We start from the raw sequence: 20,199 nt of genomic DNA, 5'->3' as shown, positions 1-20,199 counted from the left end.
CCTAAACTTTGATTAGGAATAATGCCAAGAATGTTGCTTAAAAATATTCTCTAGCATATTCGATAGCATTTTTTCGGCATTTTCATCCATAGCTATGCATGCACACGATACAATCACCACACGCTGGTCCTTTTTTCTCGATCGGCAAAGACACGTCGCCTCCCACTGCCAAGAACAAGCGAAAGAAGGAATGAGAGAAGAGATGAGAATGGAAGTTTGTTCGTACCCATCGTGTAAGAAGCGGTCGGAAGATTGAGAACTGTGGTCTTGATCTTGGTCATCAAGTTGATGCTGTTCGTGACCCCTTGTGATCCCACGCCGCTCTCACGGATTCCCTGCGAAACATCCAGAAAACTATAGTTACAATGCATTGCTTTTCGAATTATAGCTCGACCTGGAAAGGGAAGTGATCGGGACCACGAGCCGGAGCGGAATTTATTTGGATCGTTCCGCTTTCCATGGCATCGCTCAGGAGCATAGCTTTGTTGATATCGGATGTGAAAACACAGCCCTGTCACGGGAAAACGAAAGCACGTAAGCTTCTTTTGGCTTCCATCGGGAATATGAGCTTACTTGGAGTCCATATTTGCTAGAGTTGCAGTGCTTGACGCCTTCTTCTGGAGTCTTGATGCGCATGACCGGTATCACGGGGCCAAAAGGCTCCTCCCACGCGATTCTCATGTCCGTTGTTACGTTATCGATCAGCAATGGCCATATCAGGTTCCCTTGCCTCTTCCATTCCTGTCGTGAAAATTCTTTTCAAGCTGAATCATCCAAAAGGAAGTTATGATCGACTTGCTTGGCAAAGCTTCGCATTCTTGGCTTTTGCATCCGTGACCAGGCCTTCGATAAAATTTGCCGACGCTTCAGTCACAACCGGGACAATATCACAGTCGTTCTCAGGAGGCCCAACTTTCAGCTGTGCCACCTTTGCATTCACGCTGGAAACCAGCTTGTCTGCTACGGATTCCATCACCAGCACGACTTTAACTGCCGTACAGCGCTGCCCACTGCAAGAACGAGCATTTTCAGACCAAATTGAGGGACAAAATACAAAAGTATGCACCTGAAGGAAAAGCCTCCTTTTATAATGTTCGTCGCTGCCAGTTCAATGTCGCCATCCTCAAGAACAATCATAGCATCCTTCCCACCAAGCTCCATTTGCAGCGGCACCATTCCAGCCTTCTTTGATATCGACATACCAGTGTCACAGCCACCCGTAAAACTGCACATTGAAACCAATAACCAAATACTTCTATAAGAGAAACCAGCCTACAGAAACATTTCTTACCTGATGCAGTTTACTAGAGGATGGGTGGTAACATAATCGCCAAGCTCTGATGCTTTGATCGGAACACACGAAAGTAGCCCCTTTGGAAATCCTGCCAGGTGAAAGCAATGCATCATGTGTAACGTTGACACCGAGCCCTGCGTCGGTGGCTTGACCACTACAGCATTTCCAGCAATGAGAGCGGGACCGATCTTCGAGCAAGTCAAGTTCACGGGATAATTGAATGGAGGAATCGCCAGAATGACTCCAAGAGGGGCCTGCGAAAGAAGTTAAATCAAACTACTGTAACTCATAGGAAAGAAAGAGCAAAGACCAACGTTTGAAGCAAGGCACAGCTTGTTCCTTGGATTCCCGGGAAAAGAATCCGAGACGAGAAACTTTCCCTCGGAGAGTATCCTGATTCCTTCTTCCGCAGTATAGGACAGCAAATCTGCGGAGCGAACAACCTGAAAAGCCCAATCAAACGAGTCTGGAAATGCTGCTTACTTTGCAGGATCAACGTTTTTTTTATGAGACCTCGGTGACGGAATCCTTGGCTGGCTTGGCCACTTCTTTCACCAGACACTCGGCGATCGGTCCCTTGTTCTTTCTCATGATCTCTGCCACCTTGTGGAGCATTTCGGCTCGCTTGTAGAGCGGAGTCTTGGCCCATATCTTCTGTGCCGCCTTCGCACTTTGGAAAGCTTGGTTCACCTCATCCTTAGAACAAGCTACAGGGACAAGAAGAAGAAGAAGAAGAAAAAAATCAGCTCATGTTCAGAGAAAACTAAGAAAAGATCGAGTGTAAGCAGCAAAGAATGCTATATAGCTACATTCTAGTACCCGAACCATGCTTCTATGAGACCAATCTCTAGAATGGATGATATAGCTACATTCTGGTACCCGAACCATGCAATGCTTCTATCGGTTAACAATCTCTTGCACGAACCATGCAATGCTTATCGGCTAGAATGGATGCTATAGCTGCAATGCTGCTACCAATCTCTAGAATGGATGCTATAGCTACATTCCAGCACCTGTGATCTTGTACGCTTGCTTCCCAGCCACTGTGGGATTGTAGACGTATGAAATATTCCCGGACGAGGAGAGCCGCCACTGTCCATCGGCGTAGAATTTGTAGACATCGCCTTCGACTATCTCCTTGAATGTGCCGGTCCCGGCCATTCTCCCACCGGCGCCGCCTCGCCAAGCGACATAGCTCCTCCTCTTTCTCTTGGCCGCCCTAAAACACGCTCAAAGATCCGCGTTTCGAATCCTGGAAGAAAAGGCGCGAAAATTCTAATTGCATATTCTAGAATCTCCTGGAAAAGCGAGCATTCTAATTCTTTGCGTTTAGGGCTAGGGCTCTTGGCTGGAAGCATGCAGCCCGACGGAGAGGACGCCATGGCGTTGCCATCGCCAGCTGCGGCGGCGCTCGTCGCCACCGCCAGCGTCGCGACGCAAGCTGCCGTGGCGAGGCAGCGGCATCGCAAGCGCAGCCACGAGGAATCGCGAGTAAGCTCTACTCCTTCTAGGTCTAGATTTTCCAAGAATGCGATTGAAATCTCGATTGCCAGAGCGCGGATTTCGGTAGAACAAATGGGGAGCTTCTTGTGGACGATCGCAACAAGTACCGGAGCATGAGGACTCGAGTCCAGTCGTCGGTGCTCATGATCGGTGGCTTTGCGCTCATCGTCTATCTCGGCCACCTCTTCATCGCCTTGATGATCGTGGTCATCCAGGTGCTCATGGCCAAAGAGCTTTTCACGCTCGCGAGAGCTTCTCACAGGGAACGAGATGGACAGCCTGGCTTTATTAGGCTTAATTGGTATGTATATTTTTTTTTTCTTTGTATATCAGGCTTCCACACCTTGATCTTGTGCAGGTACTTTTTCTTCACAGCCATGGTATATGCCTACGGTAGGTTCTTGAAAAAGCAGTTTGTGAATACCATCTCATCCGACAAGATTCTCCTCATGATCTTCAGCGGGCTCATCAAGTATCACACGATGATCTGCTATCTGATCTATATCACAGGTTTGTTGTTTTCTGAAGCGTGTAGCTGATGTTCTACTGTTTCTTGTAGGATTCGTTTCGTTTATCCTCACCCTTAAGAAGCGGATGTATCGGCAACAGTTTGGAGAGTTTGCTTGGACGCATATGATACTGTTCGTCGTTTTCGCGCAGTCGTCTTTCACTGTCGCAAATATTTTCGAAGGCATAATATGGTCAGTGCGGCGTCAGTTCACTTTATTTTACTCTGTCTCTCACGTCCAATGTCGTAGGTTTCTTCTCCCGGTCTCGCTGATCGTGATCAACGATATTGCTGCCTACTTGTTTGGATTCTTTTTTGGACGAACGCCTCTTATAAAGCTGTCGCCGAAGAAGACTTGGGAGGGCTTTATTGGTGCTTCTGTCACGACTATAATATCTGCTTTTTTGGTAAGACCACGAGTGAGAATATTTGCAGTAGATTTTACTGTTGTAATTGTAGCTGGCGGATATCATGGGAAGGTCACAATGGCTGATTTGCCCGCGGAAGGTAGCCCAAACGGCCTTAGTCAATTTCTAATTTGAAGCCAACGGTGGAAATATCTTTGTAGGATTTGACAGTGAGTTGGCTGGAGTGCGATCCGGATCCCGTGTTTAAGGATGTTCAATATCAACTTCCGTCCTGGATAACCTTTGTGGTAAGGGAATTCTTGTCCTTGCTGTAGAGTCACATTTCTCTTTGGCAGACACGCCGGGAGTACGTAGAGGTGATGCCTTTGCAAATTCATGCACTTGTGTTTGGATTGTTTGCCTCGAGCATTGCCCCCTTCGGTGGATTTTTTGCCAGTGGCTTCAAAAGAGCATTCAAGATAAAGGTACGATTTAGCTTGGCATGCAGCTTGTGAGCATTTACGCTAACTACCGTTGCACAGGACTTTGGAGACAGCATTCCCGGGCATGGAGGAATGACAGACCGCATGGACTGCCAGGCATGTCACTTTTCCTCAGATTTTGTGAACCGTTGTTTTGCTCATACTTTGCGAACCGCAGATGGTTATGGCCGTGTTCTCGTACATTTACCTCCAGTCCTTCATTTCTTCGCACAACTACACTGTAGAAAGCTTTCTGGCGCAGGTATTCGAAGTTATTTTCTTGCACACTCCTCATGTTGCTTCTGGTGTTTGGTTTTGAGAAGATTCTAGCCCATCTTTCCAAGGAGGAGCTGATAGAACTCCACTTACGGCTTACAAATATCCTGCTGCAGCAGAACTAAAACTAGTAAGTATGTGGATTTAGTCCTGACCAAGTAATTATTTACGTATCACGCAGGCTTTTGTGGTCACTTGTAGGAGCTGCTGTACATTGTACTGTAACTTCTAGGCTGGTGTATAGCTTTTACGTTGCGAGAATCGATTCAAGTAGCATATACCTGTTCTTGGTTATTCGACTTGGCGACTATCTGCCACGCGTCACGCGCTAACTGCTGACACAAATCGGACGGCCCACTGGTCGACAAGTGTTAGTCGTCAAAATGGTCACTTGCCGCAACGAATCGCATACTAGGTCTGCTTTTCTCATTCTCGAGCTCCAGGAGGTAAGCTCCATTGTGAGAGTCTGTAGCGTAGTTTCTCTATCTGATGTGATCGTTGTTCCTTGGCAGTTTCTTAAGCTCTAGTCCACCAAAATGGCCAATGGAGGGACCGATGTCAAGCAAGGCCCCAAAATACTCCTGGAGAAGGTGCCACACCTCAAGAGCTTCCTCCCGGACTTGCGATCCTATCCCAACCCGCTCTACCAGAACAGTTACTTCCATCCGGTTCCGGGGTTTTTCGTCACGGACAGAGAGGCCATCGCCCAGAACATCGTCATGGACGTTGACAAGCCGGTCGATCAAAACCAGCGCTACTTTGCTCGGGCAGGACCTCGAGAGCGCGTCTTCTTCGAAGGCGAGGAAGTGAAAGTTGCCATCGTGACGTGCGGTGGCTTGTGCCCGGGGATGAACACGGTCATTCGCGAGCTGGTGAACGGTCTGTGGTATCAGTATCACGTACGTGATATTAGGGGGATTCAGGCTGGCTACCGGGGATTCTTCTCTTCGGAGCACGTCCCGCTGACACCCAAGGTTGTGGATCACTGGCACAAGCAGGGAGGAACCAGGCTGGGAACTTCCAGGGGTGGCTTCGACTTGCAGAAGATTGTGAACGCGATCCAGGATCGAGGCTACAACATTGTTTTCCTCATTGGAGGGGATGGAACTCTTCGTGGTGCTGTGGAAATCTTCAACGAGATCAAAAAGCGCTCGCTCAAAGTCTCCATAGCTTGTATCCCGAAGACTGTGGACAACGATGTCGGCATAATTGACAGGTATCCTAGATTAAAAAAACGAACTTTTCTTCTTCTTTTTCCTTTCGTTTTCGACAAGTGTGAGTAACTTTACGCGCTGGTGCGCAGATCATTTGGTCTCCAGACTGCTGTGGAGGTGGCACAGGAAGCCATTAGTGCAGCTCATGTCGAGGCGGAAAGCACTCCAAACGGCGTCGGGCTTGTCAAGGTTATGGGACGCTACGCCGGCCACATCGCCGTGAATGCAACGCTGAGCAGCAGGGACGTGGACTGTTGCCTCATTCCAGAGATCAAGTTCTTCACGCAGGGCCGAGGTGGACTCTTCGAATTCATGGAGCAGCGGCTGATGGACAACGGGCACTGCGTCATCGTCATGGCGGAGGGTGCCGGGCAGGACTTGCTGGACGAGAACTTGAAGGAGTCGACCAAGGATGAATCCGGCAACGTCTTGCTCCGGGACATCGGACTGTGGCTCAGCAGCGAGTTCAAGAAGTGGTTTAAGGAGAAGCACCCGGACAAACTCTTCGCCGTCAAGTACATCGATCCGACTTACATGGTTCGTGCCGTCCCAAGCAACGCGACCGACACTCTCTACTGCACCATTCTCGCTCACTCGGCGATTCACGGGGCCATGGCTGGCTACACGGGCTTCGTCGCAGGGCCAGTGAACGGGAACTACTGCTACATCCCTCTGGAGCTGGTTGCGGTGACCAGGAATCCAGTGGACGTAAACAATCCATCGTGGGCGTGGGTGCGATCGGTGAACAACCAGCCAGACTTTGTTCCTCCGGGCGATGATCGTCACAAGGCGCAAGAGAAGGCCGTCCAAGCCAACTTAACACATTGATGTGGCTTGGCACAAAATAAAAGAGCTATTGTTCTTGTCTAGAACAATAAGCATCCAACGGTTAATTTTTAAACTATTTTAGGGTATGTCCCATCCAACGGCTGATTTTTATAGAAATTAGGGCCTCATCCAAAGGTTGATTTTTAAAGGATAGGAGAGTAGCCTTATCCAACGGTTGAGTATGCTCAACGTGGCACAAAGATGCCTCTGCCACGTGTCACGTTTAATTAATCAATAATAATACTGTTACGGTAGTTAAGTGGAATACTTTTAGATGGCCAGCTTCAAGTTGAGATCCACATCTTGGGCGCTGCTGCGACGGCGACGATGATGCTGATGATGATGGCGATTATCCTGCCGGTGGGACACGGTGATGCTGTGCTCCACCTCCTCGATCGTTGACACATCCGTGAAGGAGTTGCCATAAGAGCTCGGAGATTTCTGGCTGCTGCTGCCATCCTCCACATCAGTCAGTGTTTCCTGGATCCAAAATAATGTCATGTCTGTCATCAGTCACCAGTGACAACGAAGGAAACCCAAAGAGAGCAGAAAAGAAAAGAGGGAGAGAGGAGGTATGTCATCTATAATATCGTACCTGCAGCGACAGTGACGATCTTTGCTGCTGCTGCTGGGCAGCGGCGGGAGAAGCGTTGGTGTTGGCAGAGCAAATCAGGCTCCTGCCGCTGGACTCGACGTCGCTGTGCGAGATTGAAAGGCTCAGGGCGAGGAAGTCAGCCCCTGATGACACCAGAGCCTTTTTCGCCGCCGAGCATGATGTGGAGTCGAGATAGCAAGCAGCCGCGACTCGCTTGCGCAGGAATGGCATGCTGGAGACGCTGGACGTGCTGCTGTCGGTCGGGTGGTGCTCGCTCTTGACGAGATTGTCAAAGCCAGGCGCGGCACCAATGCAACTCGGCTGCTGCTTGATTGCATCGGCCTTAAGAAACGGCAGCGATGATTTGCCAAGCGCATTACTGCACGCAAACAAAAGCGACTCTCAGTTCCATGATTCGGTCGACGACACAGCATTGAAGCAACGAGAAAAGAGAGACAAGAGACTGGCCACCCACGCACGCAATACCTGATGCTCCGAGGCGTATAGTGCGCGCCCGGCTTGAGAATGTTGTCGGCGGTTTCACTCTGTGAAGAGTTGGAGTGGATTTCCCCGTGATCCAGGGAAATCACGACGCATGGACGCTGCTTCTCCACAGAAGCCTGCCAGGAAGAAAGAGAGTCAATCTCCCTGTATACTTTACGCGAGCAAACGCCCAGCACAAGGAACGAGCGAACTTACATTATGCATGCTAGGCCACACTTGGTGTCCTGGAAAGTTTGTTTGGAAAGAAGAGAGCTCCTTGGGAATGCCAACCTTGAGACAGCCAGCCAGCGCGAGGAAACAAAAGAGAGAAACAAATGCTTGTTAAAAGCTTCACGAGTAGAGCGAGGCTTAGAAAACACGAAACGTACCATAGACAATTCCCTGCAATCGCGCGGCATCGGGAGTGACCCCGGTGGCAGCGACGCATCGAAAAGCTGGCCGGAATTCACACCCAAGGGGTGATGCTCGCCACCAGCTTTTCGCTGCTGCTGCTGCTGCTGCTGCTGCTTGACCACCATCGCATCCTCGTTGCGCGAGGAGCTGGAAGAAGCAGCCGCGCGCATCATCGCCGCAGCCATGAGACCCCCGGCATTCTTATCAGGAGGAGCTCGAGGAGGAGGAGCCACCAAGGCCGGCACCAGAGGCGAGGATTTGGACGTGGCCACCATTCGCGCCACCTCGTGCTGCTGCATCAGAATTTCTAGCGGCGATGGCTCCACGGACGGATCACAGCCTCCCGGCGAGAACCCCCCATTTCGATGATCCGGCGAGCCACTGCTGCTGCCCCTGTAGCCACTCCCAAAGCCCAAGATCCCCTTGATGTGGTGGGGGTGGTGGTGGTGGTGCCGCGGAGTCGACGAGAGGAGAGGATAGACATCCTGGTCCAGGAATCCATAGCCGGATGGCAGCGGCACCAGGCCCAGCGACGCCAGGCACGCCGATTCCTGCTTGCTCTCCTCTTGCAATCGCAGCTTCTCTAGCTGCGCCACGCCCAATCCCCGCTGCGGCTGCTTCTTTGGCCCATTCTTGCTCTTGCGCGACCGGCCGCGCGCTCCCTGGAGGAGCGAGGACGATGGCTCATCGCCGCCGCCTCCCCTAGAGATCCTAGACACGACCTTATCGGCCGTGAAGTGAGCGCTGCCGTGATGCCCCAGCCCCGAGAGAACCTTGTCGTGGTCCGAGGATCTCACCACCAATGCGGCCATTCTCGGGCGAAATCGCGGTGGAATCACGCCGAAATATCGCTGCCCCGGGCCTCGCCGCCCTCCATCTCGTCACACATTGCCAAGAACAAGGAAGGGAGCGCTACGCGCTCGCGCGGCGAATGGATCGATCTCCCCTTACATAGGCTCGAACCCTGGCAATGGAATCGAAATCCCAGTGGTACCTTGCACCGCAGCTCTACCTAGCTCGAATCGATCACAAAGAGAATGCGATCGTCGCTCTCGCCGCTAGCGCTCGCTCCTCCACTTCTTCACATTGGCCTCAATATTACTCTCGCTAAAATAACCTCATCCTTAACAGTAGAACCCTAATCCCCCGTGGCACTGCCGTCGGATGGCCGCCATCGGACGACGCTAATCCCCCGCCACATCCCGGCCGTTGGATCCCCGATCCAACGGTCAACGCGGCATTTAACTGGCTGCCCCCGTTACGTGTGTCGCGCGCGCCGTAAAAGCCAAATCGCGCGGTAAGTTAACGGGAGGAAAGCTTACCGGCAGGGTAATCCAGCTGACTGACACCTGGCGGGCGCAGCCGGTAGCGCGCGCAGGCTAAGATCTGGGCCACTACTGGGAAACTGGCGCAGTGCCAGTCAATGCGTGACATATTTTGGCAGGCTGGCACAAATTCCAGTTCCCCGCAGCAAACGTACGGCAGGGTACGGCCCGGTCACATTAATGCGGCGGCCGGCGATTCAGCTGTGTGGCCCCCTCATGGGAGTACGTACGAGGGAATCAGATCTGGGGTTCGATTCCCAGCGCAAGCGTTTAGCACGATGCCCTTTGTAATCTAAATCTTTGTTTCCAAAGATTTCCAGTTTTCGTGCGGCAGTCTTTGGATGAATTTCTAGAAGCGATGGACACCGCCCAAAATTCTTGGCGTGGACAGGCTTTGAAAATGCCGCGAGAGGGGAATCCGGATTAGGTCAAGGTGGCGTGGATCCAACGCTAAAGAGATCCATACGCATGCCGCTGGGGGCGTGATAAGTGGCATAAAACAATGGGCAAATGCCCAGTACACTTGGTGTATAGATTGTATAATTGACACAGTCCAAGATGCCCGCGCGATGAGCTAGCTGATTGATTGACTGATTGATTGATCCATGGACGGAAGAGAATCTCAATCACAGACAAAAAGCCCGGGGAGAGATTTAGGGTTTATCGCGCTTAAACCCTATACCCAAAAAGAGACGCGACGCTAGATTTGCAATGCCGCTGTTGGGCACTACACGGCCCATGTTTGGTCGGCTGCTATCATCCCACACGACAAACGAATTCCCTCAAATTCACCTTTCATATATGCCACCAAATCTAGCGGGCGGTCCCCCAGACTTGGCAAAACTAGCCTTAGCCCACTTTGAAAACGTCAAAAGAGATAGATCATCATCATGTAGATAGATATAGCTGGGGGAAGGCGTTACATCGCAGGCCCTGTACCATCGCCAATGGGAAAATTCCACATCGGCCATTGGTCAGAAAAATCATAGTCCTTTGGATAGAGACGTACCACTAAGCGAGAACCACAGCAGTCGCTCTGCTCGGCGAATATACCACCTTGGGTGACCGCCACCTGGCGCCCAGTTTCTTGCCTGCCAGGCCAGACGATTTGGCCACCCCACTTCTGTGCCAATGAGCGTCCGGCCAAATCCAGCTCGCGTAACCAAATTGTCTGAAGTGGCCAGTGGATAGATAGGAATATCCGCCACGCATTCAAAGGTCATGCTGAAAAAGGTGGTGGTGCCAAGATTTAGGGCAAATGCAATGCTCCGCAAAGGTCACTTTCGATTCGGACCCATTGCGAAAGAAGAAAAGTTGGCCTAGGCTCTATTTTTCGTGCGTGGTGTTGTGCACCACCTTGCTATTGTTGGTAAGTCTGAGGTAGGTGCCCGCCACCTTTCCACATCCGAGCGTGCGTGAGTATTAGGGCAACACATTCAAAGCATGTAGTTTAGGTGGGAGCCAGTCAAAAGAGTCCGAACCAAGATCAAGATCCCTGCTTCAACGTGGCAGTCAGAAACAGATTGTTTGTTGGGCCGGCAAAAATATTTCGTGGGCTGGCCGTACGAGCAAAGGTGGCGGGTTTAGGTGTGTGTGTTTGTTTGGAGTGGAATATCTGCGCGAGTACGGGTATGGGTCAGTCCCGGATCCAATTCCCCGGAACTGGAAATCAGTTGAGCGGTGCTTTCCTCGACCCATTCTTTTGCTTTTACCCTTTGCACCCCTTTTACCTTTGGGGGTTTTATTCGTCCCCTCCACCACCTTTTACGTCATAAACCTTTGCGGGTCGGGTCAATTCGTCAATCAGTCAGCAGTCAGTGTGACCCAGAGTGTGTGTTTTGGGGTCACAAGCAAAGCGTGACACCGAGATAGACGAGCGAGACGTGTGTGATCAAAGGGCAAAAAAGATGATACGGAAATGGATTGGACCGAGGGATGCATGCCTTAGAATCGTGGTGGGCCTGCGCTCTCCATCCCAATGACATATCTTTGTTGCATAAAAGCCAGATCTTTGTGGATGCCTCCAAGCCCGGCTCGCAATCCCTGTGGGGCTGGGGGGGGTAAAAGGCGTGTAAAAATCTTCTACTTTTCCTTTACCACTGGCTGCCTGTTACTCCCCTATCATCTGTTTTGTGTGCTGGTGTGCTTTGGTGGGGGTGTCAGCCAACCCTGTGTATCCTTGTCCCCGCAATCCGAGACAAGGCTCTTCATTGAGCGCCAGGACCACTTCCTCCAAATTCTTTTCCTTTCCTAGCCTAAATTGTCTAATTGGGTGTGTGATAAAATACCATAGCCTTGTGCACTGCATGTAGCTATAGGAATATTAGACACCCAAATATCTTGGAATAGTCCAAGGCATATGCCTCCCGCGGTGTACGGCTTGGGCCATATGGCCACTTTAGGAAAGAAAAAGGTGGGAAAGCGACGGTAGCCGGTTTCAACGGGCGATGTGGACTGAATAATGTGTGGTCCCGATCTGGCGCTCCTGTCACGTGGGCTTGTCTCGGCCGTCGGTATCCAGACGGTAGATCTCCCGGGCATTATTTTAGTAGTAAGTATTATTTTAGTCAATTAAGCTTGTTTAGTGTTTGTGTTGGCAGCGAGAAACATACCATTACTGTGGCCATGACAGTGTGTGCTCGAAATTTCACACACGCCCTAAACAACAATATAGAATGAGATTTGATTATTTTTCTTTTGGGCACCCACAAGCCACATGGTGATAAGGTTGAATAAGGAGGTGACAGCGTGATCTGATATGAACCTTTGGAGTTTTTGATATGGCGAGTGCTGGTTATCCAACCTACACTGCGCATTGATGTTGGTGGCGGGGGAATATTATCAATCAATATTTAGCAAATTGGATCCTGTCTTTTGGAAAGTTTAATGTGATTTTCTGGTTGGGCATGAGCAATGGCCACGGGATGGGTTCAAGAGGTGAAAGAGAATCTAATGCCAAAGTTGCAATGCTGATTCAGGCCTATTTAGAGCCATCCAGGCCAAATAGATTACAATTCTTATATTCTTTGTCCGCTCGGGGAGAAAGAAAAAAAAGCATATGTTGATCTGCAAACCAATGCTTTTGATTTCATTGGATTTTTAATCACAGCCCAGTGCGTTCTTAATGGCACAGAGGAGACAGGCCTGGAAGCAGCTGGGGGCGATTCTCCAGGACCAGAAAGCGTGACTAATCAAAGAGCCACGTAAAGAGAAGCTCAAAGAACTATACGAAACAATGGAAAACATGGAAAGACGATGGAAACAAGCTCTGCGATGAAACAATGGAAAAAACACAACATCCAAGAACATCTTCTCGACGATTCATGACCCACGACAACCTGGAGAGTCTACATGAGAACTCAGAAAACGACGGAAACTTCATTGTAAACTTACGGATTGCCTAGAACTGGGGACGGCCCTGCTGAAACCGGGAGGTGAAACTTTGCCCTCCGCATTCTAGCTCGATCTTCATGCCATCCCGAAAGCTGAGAACATACTCGGAGCACAAGTTTATGAGCTCGTGGCCGAGGACGAAATCGTGGCGAGCCAGATTCATGACCGCGAAATCCAGGCATCCCTTGAACCCGCCCTCGAGCTCAAACTCGAGGTCCGCCACTTTGCGATTGCTGGGCTGCGCGGTGCTCCCCACAAGCAGGTTGACGCTAAACGGATGGCACAGCGAAGTCGTCAGCCCGAGGCGGTTGACGGCGTTGACCGACACGAAGCTGTCCGAGTTCTGGCTGAGCATGAAGGACGCCGGGCGGCCGTTGACAGTGCCCCGGAGCCAGCGGCCATAGTCGTCGTCGCCCACGAAGGACACCAGGCACGTCTTGGCCAGCGGCGCCGCCGTGAGCTCGGCTACCAAGTCTTGAGCCTCGTTCAAGCTGCCTGGCTGCTTGCCCGCCACGAACTCGGCCACCTCAGCGTTGGGCACCGACTGGAGAAAGCTGCATACCTCGAGAGGAAGAAGCTCCATTTCTTGCCCTAGGACCGTTTCAGGAGAAGAATATACCGGTGCTTTTAAAACCCTGCATTAGGGTAGGGAGCGACTCAGGAACGTTAGCAGGGAATATTCGCACCTTGTTCTTTTCGGCCAAACCCATGCATTATTCAGACATGGTTGTTTTCCTTGATGATCTTTGTCATAGTTTCTGAGCCTTGTAGCTTGATCTTATTCACCACCTGAACAACGATGACAAGTGTGGTTACAGCGAGTAGGTATGAGACTTCTAGGAGAGGCCCTCTACCACGTCCTCTCGAGAAAGAGTACCCGATGTCATGCACTGGCATTGGGATACGTCTTGGAGCTTGCAGCTTGATGCCGTCGCGAACGTGAGAGTTGAGTGGATGAGCTGGCCAGCTAAGGGTCACAGTTCCAAAGCACCATCAGGATATTGATCCATTGATGGTTTCATAGGTAGCTTTTATTGATGAGGCTGTTCGCAAAGCTTATATAGCTTCGTCTTCTAAAACGATAGCCGAGCTTGGGAAACGCTAAAACCATGAGAATCATAACTTCTGGACGATGTCCAAGCCCTTTCATCACCTGCAAGTTAACAGAACTGAAAAGAGCAGCGAGCAGAAACTCACGCCGTTTACTCCTCAAACTGGGGACGCCCCTGGTGGAACGGCGAGGTAAACTTCTGCCCACCGCCTAATCCAAAGTCGACCTTGATGATACCATCATCGTCCTTGTAAATCGCCTCGGAGCACACCTTCAAGAGCTGGTGCCCGAGGACGAAATCGTGGTGAATCAGATCCATGACTGAAAAATCCATGCAGCCCTTGTAGCCGCCCTCGAGCTGAAACTTGAGTTTGCGAACTTTGCGATTGTGGGGCGGAGAGGGGTTCCAGCCCAGGAACTTGACGCAAAACGGGCGGCATAGCGTCGTGGTCGGCCCCAGCCTATTGACCGCATTGACCGACACGAAGCTGTCCGAGTTCTGGCTCAGCATGAAGGATACCGGGCGGCCGTTGACCGTGCCCCGGAGCCAGTTGCCGTAGTCCTCGTTGCCCATGTAGCACACCCAGCACCGCTTGGCCAGCGGCGCCGCCGTGAGCTTGGCCACCACGGCTTGGGCCTCGCTCACGCTGCCTGGCTGCTTGGCCGCCACGAACTCGGCCACCTCGGTGTTTGACACCGATCGAGAGAAAGAATCTCCATTCTTTCCCAACTTTTCTTGCCCTAGGTGTTCGTTACTGGGACCCAACGGAAGTTTGATCAAGCTTGCTCCACAATGCGGCTGTAGGAGCATAAACAAAGAGCGAAGGAGTGAGGAGTGAAGGCTTTCTTTCAGTAAAAGCAATACACTTTCCTGGTTGTTCTTGGTCTTGGACAAGGAAGTCCAGCTTAAATTAACAAATCTCACATGTACAAAATTATTAACAGTATATAATTTTTGGAACCTGTATCTAAAATATACTAAAATATTCTGGTTTATTTTACTATCTAAAGATTGTTATTCATTTTGTATCTATAATTTATAAACTTTCTTAACCACTTACTAGTATATTCTAAGTTAATCTGATGTTTATAATTTATAACACAAGATTAATTTTATTACAAGTTATCAATGTGATTAATAAATAAAAAGCACTCAAATTATTTAATTTCTAATTTTTGAGAAGATAACCAATCGTTTATGACATCTCCCACAATGATATCGCTCCATTCAGTACAAACACGTCCCATACAAGAACTTCCCACGTCCTCCAGTTTATCTGAGTCACTAAGAAATAAGAAACAAGAAAAGAATTGCTTTCTACCTGATTAGCAGAATGGTGTTGCTTGACGTCTTCAATCCCTTCGTTGGTAGCATGAAGGCAGAAGAGCAAATTTATTGATCTTTCATCTTTATTTCATACATAACTATTTTCATATCGATCTTTAGTAAGGTTTCTGGCCTCCAACGTTGCCTGGTGGATCGTAGTTGCAACTCACAATGTACGCATTCGCACCATTGCATTTCACTCGAGCGCATCCCACTCGCGTCGAGTTCCTCCACACAACCTGAGTGTAGTGCCTGCATTCCTTGCCCGGAGCACAAGTGTTTGATGCGTAATTGTAATCAGCCTTTTCCTTCACCCATTCTTTGACTGCGTCCGTGGCTGGAGGCGCCACCGAGCCATCGCTCCCCCTCCACATATACAAGTTCTCGCCATACGGCCCGCTAGAGTGGACCATTTGACAGCTCGCCTGGAGAGTCGAGGCCCAGTTTTGCGCATACGAGGCAACTTGCGTGCTCCAAACCAGCGGACGAACACTAACAGCAGATCTCGCGGAGTTGTGTGCGTTGACAAGATCACTCTCCGTGCTTGCAAGACCTGCGTGGAGAAATCCAGTGCCATAGATCACAACAACCATTAGAGTTGCACGAAGAACTCCCCCCATAGCGATCAAACTAGAACGCGGATTGCACAACTAAAAAGTATAGGAGCACGAAAACTTACTGTGGGAGACCATCCTCTTATAAAGCAGAGAGTAGGCGTGGGGATCTCCCTTTGGATACGGCAAATACATTTCTTCTTAAAGTTGCTCGCATGTGATTTTCCACGTCGTTATGCTCATTTTTTTCTTTATCAATGACAAGAGATGGGTCAGTGACTTGACTTAACCGGCATGACCTTCCAGAATTCCACAAGATGGTTGCTGGGAACTTAAATAGTTCTATAGATCATCAAGAATAAAGATGACCTACAAATTAACGAATATACCAAGAAAAGTATGCAAGTATATGATTCTCTTCGATTAGGTCATAGGTAGAGAACATGGCGGCAGGGTTTGAGAATTCCGAGGTAAGCAGCGCGCTCCAGGAAGACGAGATCGTCCATCTTAGCGAGGAGCTAGGCTGGCTAGTGATTGGCGAGCAGCCGGAGCTCAAGATCATCGGCGAGGTCGACAAGATCAAGGCCAGGGGAGAAGAAGAAGAAGAAGAGCGATGCTTTACAGCGCTCGTTCATCTCAAAGCTCCCAAAGACGATAGCTTGGCCGCCGCCGATGCTCGCGCCCCGGTCGATCTGGTGACAGTGCTGGACGTGAGCGGCAGCATGCGCGGCCAGAAGCTGGAGCTCGTCAAGACCGCCATGGAGTTTGTGATCCGGAATTTGCGACAGCAGGACCGCCTCGCGATCGTCTCCTTCTCGGACGAGCCCAAAGTCCATCTCGGTCTCAAGAGGATGACCCACGACGGTCGAGAGGCGGCACTCAGTGCAGTGGAGAAGCTGCGGACCCTGGGAGGGACCGAGATCCGTCCGGGGCTAAAGGCTGGATTCGATCTTCTCTCGCGGCGCAGGAACAGGAACCCGGTGTCGAGCATCATGCTTCTCTCGGACGGGATGGACAATGCGATCACGTTCAAGCGATGCAAAGTTCTTCCTGTTGATTCCTACCTCGAGAATGGGATCGAGCGAGTTCCAGTGCACACTTTTGGATTTGGAAGTGACCATGATCCCGAGGCCATGCTCAGCATCGCCGAGGCCACAGGCGGCAGCTTTTGCTACGTGCAAGAGGAGTCCACCGTCCAGCACGCGTTTGCTCAGTGCATTGGCGGGCTGCTTAGCGTGGTGGCACAGGAAGTGGAAGTCTGCATCGAGGCGAGTGGCGGAGCGAAGATCAGGAGTGTGGAAGCCACCGCCGGGACGACGGCCATGGATGGCGATCGAGCTGCGACAGTGAAGCTTGGATCCCTGTATGCGGAAGAGGAGAGAGATATCCTGGTGGGGCTCTTGCTGCCTAGCTCCGACTCGAGCTCTTTGTCGATGGAACTTCTCAAAGTTGAGGGAAGCTTTCAAGACCCTGGGCAGTCGAACAAGACCCAGCAGCTTGCAACTTCGAGCTTGGTGATCCAGGAGCTCAAAGCTGGCGAAGAAGAGGAGGCGACAAAGATCGAGGTGGACAGGCAGAAGAACCGTGTGAGTGCCTCGAAGGCGATGGCTGCCGCTCGTAAGCTGGGGTCTGGCAGCTTGGCGTCGGCAAAGCAAGTGCTGGTGGACGTGAAACAGAAGATTGAGAGCTCCCGAGCGTTTGGAGCTGGCGATGGCTTGTCCAGGAGATTGGTGAGAGAACTCGACGAGCTGATCCAGTGCATGAAGGGGGACTATTACCACTCCGAGGGACATGCTGTGCTGCTTGCCAACGGGAATTCTCACTGCAACCAGCGAGCTTCGTACCAGGCGAAAGGTAAGACATTTTGGATGTCTTTTGTGTTCTAACTCTTGTGAATTTTGTTACTTAAATCAGCACGGAAGCGCCCCGCCTTTTTCGAAGTTGGCAGAGGTGGCAGAGGGGGCAGAGGTGGTGGTGCTAAACCACGGAGCAATGGAGCTCCTTGTGTTGGTGCTAGTGCTAAAAGAATGAGCACTGGTGGCGTTCTTTCAGAAAGCCTGGTACAAGAGACACCCTCAGATGATGAGTCGTACCGAACGTCGGCAATGGTGGATATGCTGGACAAATCCAAGAAATTCAAGAGTAAGAGATAGATCTAGATTTCAAGTTGACAAAGCTCGAACTTGACAAGCATAAGTGTGTTCCGAACTCCAAAGCAAGCGTTTCTGGCCCAACACGATCCAGGTCCAGCCGGTTCCCATCTAATGGTCAGGTCAACGACAAGAAATAGTCAACGGCCCATACCTAAGCGCCGAAAGCACTGGGCCTTCTTATGGAGTTTGCAATGCTATCGTTTTCTGGACTTTTCTCCTCAGTCAAGATGATGGGAGCTCCCATCAATGCTGATTAAACTGGAGGGTTTTCAAAGCTCTACTTCAGAAATCTGGTGTGGACAATCAGCCCATACAATTACCTTTGCTATGTTCCAGAACAAGAAGCCTATTGTCTATCAATCGAAGGAGGACCAGCAAAAACTTGAATCATTGATAGTCTTCTTCAGAGAAACAAATAGACCTTGTTCAATTCAGAGAGGGGAGGTAGCAATTGCGGATGAAACCGACTGTCCTCCTTTCGATTACATATTTATACACATTGTCTAGTTTGTTATGCTAGCAAGAAGCATGTAAGGACTTGCTCTAAGGAGCTTTTGATCCTGTTGTAAGTAGAAGATGTTACTGGCTACTCGTGTCCCACATTCCACATCGTTCTGTAGTCTACAGGCACTCAGCAAACTTCCCCATGAAACGTCATCGGGAGTGAATGGCATGCTGTGAATCAACTCTTCTGCCTCGTGAATCCTTCCCATTCTCGCCAGAATGTCTACCATGCATCGGAAGTTTTCCACTGACGGTCTAAAGTCGTGATCAAAAGCCATGGATCTAAACCACGACAGCGCCTCCTGGAGCATTCCTTCGTGGCTAAACGCAAACAAAATCCCTGTGACTGTCGTCTCCTCGCAGCTGACACCTTCAAGGCACATCCTGAACGATAGCTCCAACGCAGTTTGGATGCAACCTTTTTGAGCGTAAGCAACGATCATAGAATTCCAGGAAACCGTGTTTTTCTCATGCATTTGGTCGAAGATTTCTTCTGCTTCGAAAAGATGGCCATTATGGGCATGCGTTACGATCAGAGCATTCAAGACTGATGTTTCTTGAGAAGCGTTCCAAGGGATTAAATCTCTGGCTTGAGTCACGTTTCCATTCTCTCCACAAGCAATTACCATGCTTGCCCATGACAGATTATTGCTCGCCGGGATTTTCTCGAGCAAAGCTTTTGCGTGATCTAGATATCCAGCAGTGGCTAAAGCTGAAATTGCAGCGTTCCAACACATAAGATCACGCATGGGGCACCTCTCAAAGTAAACTTTCGCTTCTTCCAGCTTCCTCTTGGACACGAGCACACACACCATTGAAGTCCAGCTTATCACTCTCCACCCCGGCATTTTCCAGAATGTCGTTGTGGCCGTGCAAAGATTACCAGAATCCGCGTTTGCTTGAAGTATAGTCGTCCACGAAGCCAAGTTTCTCTGAGGCATGTCGCCAAAAAGCTCGCCAACTTTCTCAGTATTAAGATTCTCGCGGTACATCTGAAGCATGATGTTGTAGCACACAGTGTTCCTGCATGGAATTCTTTCAAAGGTATCGTTCGCCTTTTTATACTGCCCTCCACGGGCATATGCTGATATGAGCGACGTCCAAACCACAACATTCCTCTCCGGAAGCCGCTGGAACATTGACATGAGTTCATCGATCCTTTTCTTCTCACCGTAGAGAAGAAAAAGAGGAACATACGACGCTTGGTTGTGTTGCGGTTGCTTCTCAAGCATCACTTCTGCTTCCTCCAAGCATCCAGCTTGGGCAAATCCACAGACCATCGAGTTCCAAGACACCACATTCCTTTGTGGCATCAAATCAAACGTCTCTCGAGCTCTGGCCATAAACAATCCTTCGTAAGAATACGCGGCCACCATAGCCGACCAGCTTATCGTGTTTCCCTCTGCCATCTTTAAAAAGAAGCTCTCGGAGGCTTGCAAATCTCCGACCTGGGCATATGCAGTGACCATTATTGACCACGACACAAGGTTCCTCTCGCTTGTATTGTCGAAAATATCACGAGCTTGGACGATTTTTCCGTGCTCAGTCAGAACTTTGAGCACCGTGTTTGTGGAGATCACGTCCCAACAAGGCATGGATTCGAAGAAACTCTCGTAGCAACAATCATCGAGCTCTCCAAGTGCGGACAGGACAATGTTCCACGACACCACACTCCGCTGCTCCATGGAATCGAAGAAATGCTTTGCTTGCTCCATGAATCCATTGTGCGTGTAGACCGTGAGCATGGCGTTCCAGGACAAAACGTCCGGACCTTCCATGCTCTCAAAAACCCGGCGAGCTCTTGAAACATCGCCTCTTCTTCCATGGATCCCGATCAACTGGTCGCTCCAAAACTTGTTACTCCTGTTAAATTGCGGCCCTACCTTCTTCAAGATCATGCAAGAAAGAACACCTGGTTTGAATCGACTCAAACTGGATGGAACTTAAA

At 50.2% G+C, this 20,199-nt stretch overlaps 7 protein-coding genes across 8 annotated transcripts; 3 read left to right on the top strand and 4 right to left on the bottom strand.

The window, feature by feature from the left end:
- LOC9643335 (NADP-dependent glyceraldehyde-3-phosphate dehydrogenase) lies at nucleotides 1-2,490 on the bottom strand. The gene is made up of 10 exons (XM_024688459.1): nucleotides 2,308-2,490; nucleotides 1,808-2,001; nucleotides 1,609-1,737; nucleotides 1,292-1,548; nucleotides 1,067-1,225; nucleotides 800-1,010; nucleotides 574-741; nucleotides 395-511; nucleotides 227-335; nucleotides 1-165 (listed from the first exon to the last, which is right to left on the bottom strand). Exons 1-10 carry the CDS (start codon nucleotides 2,453-2,455, stop codon nucleotides 83-85), a joined length of 1,575 nt encoding a protein of 524 aa, XP_024544227.1. The 5' UTR covers nucleotides 2,456-2,490; the 3' UTR covers nucleotides 1-82.
- Nucleotides 2,491-2,634: 144 nt separating this feature from the next.
- LOC9661620 (phosphatidate cytidylyltransferase 1) lies at nucleotides 2,635-4,688 on the top strand. Its single transcript, XM_024688446.1, has 12 exons — nucleotides 2,635-2,785; nucleotides 2,848-3,098; nucleotides 3,156-3,307; nucleotides 3,357-3,498; nucleotides 3,556-3,712; nucleotides 3,765-3,812; nucleotides 3,874-3,960; nucleotides 4,009-4,137; nucleotides 4,195-4,251; nucleotides 4,313-4,396; nucleotides 4,458-4,540; nucleotides 4,592-4,688. Exons 1-11 carry the CDS (start codon nucleotides 2,651-2,653, stop codon nucleotides 4,533-4,535), a joined length of 1,320 nt encoding a protein of 439 aa, XP_024544214.1. The 5' UTR covers nucleotides 2,635-2,650; the 3' UTR covers nucleotides 4,536-4,540; nucleotides 4,592-4,688.
- A 57-nt stretch (nucleotides 4,689-4,745) lies between these two features.
- LOC112340395 (ATP-dependent 6-phosphofructokinase 2-like) lies at nucleotides 4,746-6,520 on the top strand. 2 transcript variants are annotated; one of them, XM_024688432.1, is made up of 3 exons: nucleotides 4,746-4,856; nucleotides 4,923-5,626; nucleotides 5,714-6,520. In XM_024688432.1, the coding sequence occupies exons 2-3, from the start codon at nucleotides 4,947-4,949 to the stop codon at nucleotides 6,450-6,452; spliced, it is 1,419 nt and encodes a 472-aa protein (XP_024544200.1). In that variant the 5' UTR covers nucleotides 4,746-4,856; nucleotides 4,923-4,946; the 3' UTR covers nucleotides 6,453-6,520. The 2 variants fall into 2 exon arrangements, with proteins under 2 accessions (XP_024544200.1, XP_024544208.1); XM_024688440.1 differs by having other exon boundaries at nucleotides 4,791-4,868.
- Nucleotides 6,521-6,619: 99 nt separating this feature from the next.
- LOC9661619 lies at nucleotides 6,620-9,062 on the bottom strand. Its single transcript, XM_002962677.2, has 5 exons — nucleotides 7,920-9,062; nucleotides 7,747-7,821; nucleotides 7,534-7,667; nucleotides 7,048-7,426; nucleotides 6,620-6,932 (listed from the first exon to the last, which is right to left on the bottom strand). Exons 1-5 carry the CDS (start codon nucleotides 8,754-8,756, stop codon nucleotides 6,723-6,725), a joined length of 1,635 nt encoding a protein of 544 aa, XP_002962723.1. The 5' UTR covers nucleotides 8,757-9,062; the 3' UTR covers nucleotides 6,620-6,722.
- A 6,027-nt stretch (nucleotides 9,063-15,089) lies between these two features.
- LOC9661617 (pathogenesis-related protein 1C) lies at nucleotides 15,090-15,684 on the bottom strand. The gene has a single exon (XM_024662156.1). The coding sequence runs from the start codon at nucleotides 15,658-15,660 to the stop codon at nucleotides 15,157-15,159; it is 504 nt and encodes a 167-aa protein (XP_024517924.1). The 5' UTR covers nucleotides 15,661-15,684; the 3' UTR covers nucleotides 15,090-15,156.
- Nucleotides 15,685-16,037: 353 nt separating this feature from the next.
- Nucleotides 16,038-17,828, top strand: LOC112341413 (uncharacterized protein sll0103-like). Its single transcript, XM_024661457.1, has 2 exons — nucleotides 16,038-17,448; nucleotides 17,509-17,828. The coding sequence occupies exons 1-2, from the start codon at nucleotides 16,038-16,040 to the stop codon at nucleotides 17,745-17,747; spliced, it is 1,650 nt and encodes a 549-aa protein (XP_024517225.1). The 3' UTR covers nucleotides 17,748-17,828.
- Nucleotides 17,829-18,250: 422 nt separating this feature from the next.
- Nucleotides 18,251-20,029, bottom strand: LOC112341351 (pentatricopeptide repeat-containing protein At4g02750-like). The gene has a single exon (XM_024661287.1). The coding sequence runs from the start codon at nucleotides 20,027-20,029 to the stop codon at nucleotides 18,251-18,253; it is 1,779 nt and encodes a 592-aa protein (XP_024517055.1).
- Nucleotides 20,030-20,199: the final 170 nt, after the last annotated feature.

This window comes from Selaginella moellendorffii, unplaced genomic scaffold (assembly GCF_000143415.4).
Source record: "Selaginella moellendorffii unplaced genomic scaffold, v1.0 SELMOscaffold_2, whole genome shotgun sequence".
NCBI lineage: Eukaryota > Viridiplantae > Streptophyta > Lycopodiopsida > Selaginellales > Selaginellaceae > Selaginella > Selaginella moellendorffii.
The sequence above is the reverse complement of the archived record's forward strand: the minus strand, read 5'-3'. Positions and strand labels throughout refer to the sequence as shown.